The sequence below is a fragment of the Fundulus heteroclitus genome, chromosome 13, assembly GCF_011125445.2.
Source record: "Fundulus heteroclitus isolate FHET01 chromosome 13, MU-UCD_Fhet_4.1, whole genome shotgun sequence".
Taxonomy (NCBI): domain Eukaryota; kingdom Metazoa; phylum Chordata; class Actinopteri; order Cyprinodontiformes; family Fundulidae; genus Fundulus; species Fundulus heteroclitus.
In genome coordinates this window covers 23,038,287-23,049,210 of record NC_046373.1, presented here as the reverse complement: position 1 = coordinate 23,049,210, position 10,924 = coordinate 23,038,287, and the positions used below count along the sequence as shown (strand labels likewise).

Genomic DNA, 10,924 nt, shown 5'->3' with positions numbered 1-10,924 from the left:
CAGTGTGCTCACATTTTGAAATGGGTGCAAGAGCCTGGTTTGATCCCTGCAGACTGCCACTTTGGGACCCTGAACAAACCAGATCTCTTGGCACCCTTAATGTGCAAAACCATTCATTTTGAATGTATTTTAGAGCTTTTTATGTAACAGAAAAATGTATATAATCTACATAACCTGTGTGGTCAGAATGATTTTTGTTGCCTCCAAATGGCTAAAACATAAATGAAAATGAGAAGATATTCCTATTATGTGTATGTGTGTGTTTGTGGGGCATTTATATTAATATATAGTGTAACGTGAACTGCTTTTTTTATTTATTTATTTTTGCAGCGTTTTACCTCTACATCAGAATAAACTGTGTGGAATCAATAAAGCTATCATAGTCATCTAGGAAGTTTGAACACATTGTTTTTGTGCCTGTTTCCGAAGAACAGTAGTGTGCGTGTATGAGTAAATGAAGGTGAGACATTAGCGCAAATCTCTCCGTTGAAATGCGTTTTATGAAATAAATATCCCGTTATTTGTATTGGTTCGCTGCGCAGTCGTGCCTTGACCAATATGGCGGACACATTGACACGTCTTAGCAGCGGGCCAACAGTAAACAAAACGCTGCCGCGGCCGCCATCTTGGATGGGTCTCTCGAACGACGCCAGCGCATTCTCATTTGTAGTGAGGAAGCTGTTTGCTATGAGCGGAACTGTCAGAAAGCAAGATGGTGGCGCAGCAGACCGTCATGTAATGTCTTGCAGTGAAGTGAACGTTCAGCGTGGTCAAATATCAACCTGATCTACAAGGTTAGGGTTACTCTTTCTTTTCGCATCTTCGTTTGACGATGCTGACTCGCTGGAATTTTTTACAGAAATACGTAAACGCCTCGTTGAGCGCCGAATCGCACGTCGACGCCATATTGGAGATGGCATAATGGACCATAACGGAGAAGATGCCTCATTCGTGTGCTGCGCTGAATTGTACCAACCGATCCACAGGGAAAACCAGATCTATTGGCATTACCTTTCACAAGTAAGAATGAATACTCGTAAATTTACCTATTCATTTTAACGTCGTATACATGTCTGTGGGCTCCATTGTTTCTTAATATTGGAGGTAATATCGTACTTACGGTCACATGATCTTGTTAGTATAGAAAAGCGCGTTGCTTACTATTAAAAGCGACCAAAAACTAAGTGTAAAACACAGAAATAAAATATAGTAAGCCAACAAGGCGCGATAATTTAGTCGGAAAACCTTTATACATAACAAAGAGTGAACTATAACTAGTGTAGTAATTTCTAAAGTCATAATACGTGACTTGGTCCCTTCAAGCACGGTAAAGGGAGTACTGTCCTGATCTTAATAATCCATCTGAAAAAATATTAAAAATAATGACAGGAAATTCAAATTTTTGAGTTTGATTTTATTTTTTTCAGTCACAAATTACAAATTCACATAAAAAATACACAAAGGCCTGCGATGGACTGGCGACCTGTTCAGGTGTACCCCGCCTCTCGCCCATTGACAGCTGGAGATAGGCACCAGCACCCCTTGCGACCCCATGAGGGATAAGCCTGTCGGAAAATGGATGGATGGATACACAAAGGCCATCAAAAAAGGTAACAGAAAAAAAGGAAGAAAAAAAAAGGGCAGAAGCAAAAGCTTATATGCCCAACTCTAAATTAACAAGAGGCCCTTTAATATTACAGAAAATATAATACTAAGAGAAAAAAGTACATGTTTTGACCTTCATCCAAAAAATAAATATTCATTCAATCATATAACTTACTATATTATATTCTAAGATTTCCTTTTTAAATAGAAATAATGAATTACACATTTTCATTTCTACGCTAACGTCATTCCATAACCTGGCACCAAGAACAGACAAACATTTCTGTTTTCACACGTTTTTAGCTTTTGGCACAATATACTTAGTCATCTCTTAAGTTGTATTTGTTTTTTTTTTTACAGTACAAAATATTTTTAACACACTCTGGCAAGGTCTTTTTGCTTTAGACATTATTTGGATTATTTTATAATAAACTATATCTTTATCATTCCTTAGCAATGTTTCTGTTTCTGCGATGATTTGAAAAGCAAAAGTTAAAGATTGTAAACATTCCTTGATTTGGTAAAAGTTGGACTCCTACTATTAAAACGAACAAGTGGAAAAACGATCCAAAACAAAAAATGTAAACTGATCGTCTGAGTAATGCTCAACATTGAGGTTATGCTCTGTGACTAAATGTCTTTCAGGGTCAATATTATCAAAATTACAGGCTTTGTATCTTGTTAAAATTAAATAACTAAAACCTAGCTTCTCAAAATGTCTTTCAACATAACTACCTTCCTGTATCAAATCAAGGCTGACCTCGTCATCAGGAATACAGAAAGGTAACGCATTATTATTCATGCTGCAAGAAAGAAATTGTAGAAATGATGTATGTCCACATACCAAAAACAGCAATCCACCTGCAGCAAGTCATTTGTATAATTCTTTTAGGTTTTAGTACTGGCTAGACTTGGGCTGATCCATTTAATGCTATGTACACCTTTCCATTTCTTGTCCATGTAGTTTGGAGTCTGCCTTGTTTCCTCATACTGCGGCTGTGTTTTGCTATTTCAGCATTTGTTTTTGTTTCTTTTTGTCAGATGTTCATTTAAACCAGGCATACATTCTTTTTTTTTTTGTTGTTGTTGCCACTTTTGGGTTGATTCTTCAGTCACTCTGTAAAAGAGTGGCCTCTGGCCTGCAGATGAGTGTGGAGTCTTGGTCTGATGATGTTGCTCGTCTGTGCGACATCTGCAACTGGTACTTTCTCATTAGCTCTTGCTGTTTTTTTTTCTTTCTTCTTCTTCACATTTTTAAGGTTTCCCGGTAACGCAGACTTGAAGAGGCAGTGGGAAGTTGCATTGAGAAGGGAGGGCTTTGTTGCTACACGGTCGTCCAAACTCTGTAGTAAACATTTCAAGCCAGAGGACATTGACAGGACGGGTCAGATTGTCAGGCTTAGAACTGGTGTGATCCCATCCGTCTTCAATTTTCAACCTAAACGCCAAAGGGTAGGTGTTTTCTTTTTCCCTGTACATGCTAACAGAGATGTCTGTGATTCGTTTGTAAAACAGACAATGTCACAATTTACTAAACTTCTTTTTACTGTTAGCTCTTCCTGCATGTTTAGAAAATTAATGATCTTTTTTGGATTACAATACACTGTGGAATACTAAAACCATTTCATGTTGTATTCAATTAAATTGTTTCTAAGTATTATGCGTCTTATATTTTAGCCTGCAGCATCAAAGAAAACCAAAACTTTAAGTAAAGCGGAAGAGAGCCAACTATTGGACCTTATTCAGCATTTTCATCACAGTGAACCTCCGCCCAGTGATGTGAGTATTTGTATTTGAAATGTCCCACACAACTGTGAACATCGGGGCTCTGGTCATATTAAAATCTCTTCCTTGCTTTCTGCAACTATTTTCAGACACATACAGTTTTTACATGCAAATAAACACTCATCCATCCTCACACTCACAGCGCTTGCAGCGATATTGCAGGTATGCAATTAAGAATGCGTGCCTGCAAATACACAGTGCTTGGCACTAAACAAATGTGCGCGGCATGAAATAATCGTCACAAAACATTTCCCTTCTTCTTTTCCTCTAGGACCACTCGTATGCATTGCCATGTGTACCCCCTCGTCTGAAGGCCAGGCTCAGTGTAGCTTTGCACAGAGTGGAGAGGCAAAACCAAGAGAAGGTTAATATCCCAAAACGGAAAGCAAAAAACCGCTTAAAGAGTCTTCTGGAGGATCTGAAGAGACAAAACCGTTTAAAGGAGGAGCTGAAAGAAAGGCTTGACTTCCACTCAGGTAAAATAAACTTATAGAACAACTTTGAATTTATGTTATGTTTAAACTTCCTGTGCCATACAAGATGTTTATCTTTGTTAAAGAGCAAAAATGTCAGCATGAAAACAAGTATTTTTAATGTGTGACAGCTTCCTATGTCATAACCACATTTCTGCCATTTCTCGCAAACCAAAGCGTGTGAAAATCAGGTAAGAATTCGGGGAGTTATGATTATTTTATCTGGGGATACAGCTTCCTCAGTACAAATAAATGCTCTGGGAGGCGGGACCCATCCAAGATGGCGGCCGCACTGAAACTTCCGCTCCAATGCTTCACCCAGTCCTTGAGGTCTGTGTTGTGCAATTTTAAGTGCATTTAAGTTATATAATAATTAGTCAAATAACCATCGGTCTATCAAGTAATGCTCTGTGAATGTCAACCCAATTTGCCGTTGATACAAAACCTTTGTAGGACCCAGAATGGGTTAAAGTTAGGATGCTCCACCTTCAGGGTTCGTCCTACAGCCTGTCAAACTTATATGAACCCAGATAAATATGAACAAGCCTGTTCATATTTATCTCATGGCTCTGTGGCTCTATGTCTACGGCTGCCACCAAACCATCATGTTGGAAGGGCTTGTCTCTGGTCTGTTTTCTGTTTGGTTATGAAACTGAATTATTTAGTTGATGGAGGTTAATTAACAACAGAAAAACAATGTCTTTCAAGATTTTTAGTGACAGAAATGCAGCTCACAAAGGTATAGCTGCTGCAGTCTGGGTCTCACATCTTTTATTGTTGTTATTATTATAATTATTATTAAAGACACAAGTAGGTCCACATAAAAATGAGGAAATGCCAATGTTTACAATTATAGACTTAAGGCTGACTAAGCTTCGTTCTGGGTCCGTTAGTGACAGGGTGATATTTGTAAAAATAAAAGTCTAATAATCACATTTGGCTATACACAACAAGAATCCTAACTATAGGTGGATGAATCCCTAAGTTATAATTTGTTTTTTGTTTTTGTGATTTGCACATAAAAAAGCTTTTGAGCAAAAATACCTAAAATAGCCTTATGTTCAGACTTAAACTTTTGTCAGAGGTAAGGAGGAAATGTTTTATTTTAGTGTAATCTGCTCTAAGACCTTGGCTAGCCTACTTGGTAAAGCTAGGGGTCAATAATTATCCTTATTTATTTTTGCCAGCTTTATCTCTTATAATAGGCACTAATATAACAAATAAAAGCAAGTCAGGGAAAATCCAATGGACTAAAGCACCAGTAAAACACAAGGAAAGCAGAGGGAGCAATTTATTGCTTGGGAATTTTACTTTTTCTGCAAACACCTCATCCAGAGCGCATCCCTTCCTGTTCTTTAGGCTCATGACTGCATCATGAATTTGTTGAGCAGAAACTCTCACATCTTCATCATTATTAATTCTACCATAAATGACTTTTAACACACTTGAATAGTTCGTAGTACTTCTGCCTCAACTGAGTAATTATTTCTGCACCATTTACTTCCATATTTGCTGGCAGGCACGTTTTAAAGTTATTCATTTTCTTTGTGTCCATCCAGAAATTACGTGTGCAGTTGCTTGATGATCATGGCTTGCTACGAGCATCATCACATTGTGAAAAAGAGACGTTTAGAATTTAGCGATTTGTTATACACAGTGGCAGTGGGTAGCGCTGTTGCCTTGCAGCAAGAAGGTCCTGGGTTCAAGTCCTACCCTTGCCCTGGGTCTTTTCTGCACGGAGTTTGCATGTTCTCCCTGTGCAGTATCCTCCGGGTACTCTGGCTTCCTCCCACAGTCCAAAAACATGACTGTTAGGTTAATTGGCCTCTTTAAACTCTGAATGTGTGCGAGAATGGTTCTTTGTCTAGGTGTTGCCCTGCGATAGACTGGTGACCTGTCCAGGTGTACCCCGCCTCTCGCCCATTGACAGCTGGAGATGGGCACCAGCAACCCCTCGCCATCCCACATGGGATAGATGTGTTAGAAAATGGATGGATGTTATACATTTTATTCATGTATAAAAGCGTAGCCTGGTGTTTGATCTGTCAGAAACACTACTCGTGTTTTTTTTATTTTGATTAAAACTGGTCAGATTGCTCTTAAATGATTAAGAGGTTTGTAAAGAATAAAATCAGAAAATGTGGTTTTGATCAGTTAGAGCAGGGGTCTGCAACCTGTGGCTCTGTACACCTTCAGCTTTGGCTCTTAAAAACTGGGGGGGGGGGGGGGATTGGTCAATGTTTCTAAATTTAAAGGCAATTTAAAATTACTAGATTTAGGATGCATTTAGTTCTGCAATATATGCATAATATTTCCAGAGAGAAAGAAACGAATGGTGTATAGAATATTTTACTATAGCTAAATTAAGTATCTTTGTCAATAGGTTGCAAACGACTTGCTTTTTCATCATTTTGATGCCATTTGCTATAAAAATTAAATGTCCAATTGAAGAAAATGCATTAAATCTTAACATAAAAATACTGTTGGTTTAAATAATAAAACTGTTTATCTTTAATTAATAAATTTAAACAAATCTCCTATGTTATATTGTAAAAACAAGCTCTTGTTTAAAAGAGATGTGTAACTTTTGTGGCTCTAAACAAAATTTGTATAGCTGGACCGAGGGCAAAAATAGCTCTGCAGGTTGTAAAGGTTTCTGACCCGAGTTAGAGCTTTTAATCTGACCCACGTTACCGCAGCTACTGTGTAGCGTTGGGCTGCGCGTCAGTAGAGCTTTTATTTTGAAGGCCAGAATGACCCGATCACCAGCGGAAGTGGTTGTCTCCTAGCAGCAGAAGCTAGTGGACGGCAAAAGTATTATTTCCCTACTTACTAGCTGGACATTTCCATGTGTTGTTGACATTTCTGTCATCTTTTAAAAAATATATTATTAAAAATAACATGGCGGTTTTTAGTGTCTTTGAGGAGTAATTATTTATTGTTTATCGTGGTTTCTTACCGGGAGCAGCAGTATTTGCTTAGCCTGCTAGCTGGAGACAGACATAAGCACCGAGGGACACAGCGAGCCAGAAAGACGCTTTGATGGAGGACAGACAATTTCTCACGGAGTTAAAGGAGAGAAACGCTTCTGTTGTTATTGTGTCAAAGCCTCCAAAGTACTGAGAAAAACGAGCTGGCAGCCATGGAGGAACCAACATGCAGTGAGCAAATGGATTCCCGGCTGCACGGTAATTTATCCTCTACATCTCTGTAAATTCCGACTATTTTAGCAACATTCACACCGCAGCTAATGTCTTAAACAAAACGAAAAGTAAGTGTAAAAACCTGTTTGATGTAAAAGCTAGGTTTCTACGAACACGTGTTTTGACAGCAAAGATGTCAGGAGTTGTATGGCAATGCAAACAAATGATTTTATGGTATTCGTGCTTCTCTAAAACTGTTTTATTACTGTAAGAACGCCCTGGCATCAACTGATGTTTTTATGCTTACGAAAAATAAACCTAAAACATAAGGAATAAGTAAAACAAAGCAACGTTTTAACAATATATATTTTTTAAATTTATAAGGAATATTCATCTGATGTCTGAAGACGTGGTGACTTTAATGAGCAGGATGTGGTTGGACAAAGTAAAATAATGTGATTGTCATAATTGGGAAACCACAGTGCTGATTTAAAAAGTTGCAGCAAAGATAGTTCTTATATAAATCTTTATTGGTATTGAGATATAAAATTGAGAGCGTTTTTTTTTTTTTTTTTTTTTTTTTTTTTTTTACATATCCTGTTTGCTCAAATTTAAAACTTTAGCTGTAGTTGGAAAACCACAAAATCAATATACAGAATTAAGCTGTTGTTTTCCAGATAACGTGGCTGAAATAAGCCTCAACTCGGTTTCACAAACACAGTAACACATAAATTACCGTGGGGATTTATTCTGTGCAGCCAGGATTAGTTCATCCTGATGCCTTATCTGTTCACTCAGCGGTCACACTGATCAGAAAACCAATTTGTTTTGTCAGTGATTCAGTTTTTTTGTGTTTATTGTTTTTGTTTTAGTCTGAATTAAATACCACTGATATATATTAGTATCTACTTAAGTACTATTATTATTTTTAAAAATATGATAGTAACCTATATGGCTGTGTTTAAAAAATTATTTTCCTATTTTGAATTGATTCTCATATTAATTCTTAAAGATTGATTCATATAACCAAAGATTGATTTAAAAAATAGATATATTTTCCACTGTGAACTTAAACGTATGAGCCGGCATTACTTGCGGGGACAAGAGTGCGCAGACTCCGCTCTGACAGAGCTCAAATTTTTACGAATGTACGCGGTGTCACACTGCAATCTGCTCTGCTCATCTCCAAAAATTACAATACATACAGAACTCTGCTGCCCGCATTTCCATAGTATGAGTTCTTGTATATTTCTGTGTTTTTAAAAATTGTTTTGTAAAGCGTCTTTGAGTGTCTAAAAAAGCGCTATATAAGTTTGATGTATTATTACTATTATTATTATTATTATTATTATTATTAGATCTACTGAGCCTGGATTGGCCTTTGTGAAATGGACAAAGACAGGATGTTCTGATCACGATATGTCAAGCCTGGATTATTCTGGATTTCTAAATTCTGATTTAGTGTAACAGCCCACAATGCAACTCTATAAGAGTAGAATATTCCCTTATTAATTATTATTAGAACATATTAATGATAATAATTATTAGGAAAGTTCTGAGGGTATCAGCAGCAAAGAGTCAAATAGAAGCACAGGCAACACATCTGGAGCATACTCCTACATAATTCAGGGCCAGTTCAGGGTCCATCCAGAAAGTACCACCTACCTTTCAGGTTATTTTGTTGTGGTAAATTTTTACACCAGTATTCTGCATTTGGTTCTGGTTCCTGCAGTGGAAAGAAAAGTGGCTTTGTGAAGTTGTTCTGGTTCTTAGATTAGGTTCCTACAAGGCAGCGCAGCCTAATTGATTTCACATTTGACATGAGAACTGTTTTCTGAAGCTATCCGTGTTTTTGTTTCTTCCAGACATCCAGCAGCTGGTGGTGATCAAAGAGGAGGTTCCTGCTGAGGAGCAGAACTCGAGTCCCAGACCGGACCAGGAGGACCAAGAGCCTCCAAAGGTTAAAGAGGAGCCAGAGGATGCTGAGATCATGCAGTTCATATTTGACCCTGCATCTGTTAAGAGCGAAGATGAAGAGGAGAAACCTCAGCTCCCAGAGATTGAGCAGACCAGAGACGATGCAGGACCAGAACCAGATGAAGGTGTAGAAACCGATGAGGACGACAAAAGTTCAGATTCTTCAGAGACGGACATCAGTGATGGAAACTGGGAGGAAAGCAGTGAGGCTGAATCTGGCTCCGACTCTGTTAGAAACAACGAATTCCCTGTCGGGGATGGAAGCTGTGAGATGGACGAGAAGGTCCACATCTGTGGTGATTGTGGCAAAGCATTTAAACGCAGATCATGTTTGGTACGACACAACAGAATCCACACAGGCGAGAAACCCTTCAGCTGCTCCGTCTGTCACAAAGCGTTCACGTGGAAACGAGGCTTGGTTATACACATGAGAACGCACAGTGGAGAAAAACCTTTCAACTGCTCGGTCTGCGGTCAAAGATTCTCAAGAAAGGAGTCCGTGACGTCTCACATGAGGTGTCACTCAACGGAAAGACCTTTCAGCTGCTCCGTCTGCGGGAAAAAGTTCAACAGGAAGGAGAACGTTATCCGGCACATGAGATGTCACACGGAAGAAAAACCGTTCAGCTGCTCCGTCTGTGGGCAAAAGTTTGGCAGGAAAGAAAGTTTAAGCTATCACATGACGCATCACACTACAGAGAAACCCTACAGCTGCTCCGTGTGTAACAAAGCTTTTACCCTGAAAGTAACTTTAATTGAACACACACGATTTCACACGGAGGACAGACCATTCAGCTGTTCTGTGTGCAAAACGGCTTTTAAAAGAAAAGCCTATCTGACTGAACACAAAAAAATCCACACCGGAGAGAAACCGTTTAGCTGTTCGGTCTGCGGCCGCAGCTTCCGTCAGTCCAACAGCCTGAAGCGCCACATGAGAAGTCACACGGAGGAAAAACCTTTCAGCTGCCCCATCTGTCAGGCAACCTTCAAATGGAAGAGCGCTTGTGTGAAACACGTGAAAAACCACACTGGTGAATGACCAGTGAGGGCCTTGCAAACATTTTAATACCCTTAAATTTCTCCCGTTGTAACAAACCGCAACATATTCAATTGGGTTTTTGGTAAACCAGCACAAAGTGGTGCTTAATTAAGTGGTGGAAGGAGAAGCCCACGTTTTCAGGATCATTTTATCAGCTATTCCAATTGCTTGATAGCAGTTGTTGTTGCTGCAGTTTGTGACACAAGCAGTTATAAGGTTTGGGGGAGGGGTTACTTTTGCACTAAAGGCCAGGTTGTTTTGGAAAGCTTCATCAATAAATGAAATCTAGAGGGAAGCTTGTCAAAGTTGATTAGAAGATGGACGGAGGTAAACATCAGCCAATCCTGGAAGAAAACCTGTTGGAGGCTCCAAGCACTTAACCTGACAAAAGCCAGATGCATGTCTCGCTCCGCCTAGCTCCACTCACATACACCAGGGACACCGCCACAGGACTTGCCTTTATTGAAGGCTGGGGCTTATCAAAACTCCTTGCATATGATTGGATAAGCCACTTGTCTGTCATCTTTATCGACGTGCTATTTCAACCACTCACACCGAAGCTAACCCGTGACGCTGATGAGAGCGACGCAGGAAAAACAAAACTTTTTTTTTATGTGTTTGCGGCTCTATAGGCACGCGTTTTATTGACAGTGAGCTGACAGGAAGAGGGGGGGATACAGGCGGCAAAGTGCTGCGGGTCGGAGTCGATCCCGGGCGGACCGCGTTGAGGACTAAAGGCATCCTAATATGGTTTGCGCTAATAGCTAACGGTTAGCGGCTAACCGCTCGTTAGCGGCTAACCGCTTGCCAAATCCGGTCGGGAGAAGGGCGAAAACATGGTTTCCACCAACAAAAGCCTTCAGAGCCGTTCTCTGATGTTCTTTTAATGAAACAATATCAGG

At 39.4% G+C, this 10,924-nt stretch overlaps 1 protein-coding gene across 1 annotated transcript; it reads left to right on the top strand.

Moving 5' to 3' along the window:
• Positions 1-681: 681 nt before the first annotated feature.
• Positions 682-10,426, top strand: LOC105937769 (zinc finger protein 2). Its single transcript, XM_012879264.3, has 5 exons — positions 682-1,020; positions 2,865-3,057; positions 3,283-3,384; positions 3,662-3,866; positions 8,872-10,426. Exons 1-5 carry the CDS (start codon positions 941-943, stop codon positions 10,020-10,022), a joined length of 1,731 nt encoding a protein of 576 aa, XP_012734718.2. The 5' UTR covers positions 682-940; the 3' UTR covers positions 10,023-10,426.
• The last annotated feature ends 498 nt before the right edge of the window (positions 10,427-10,924 follow it).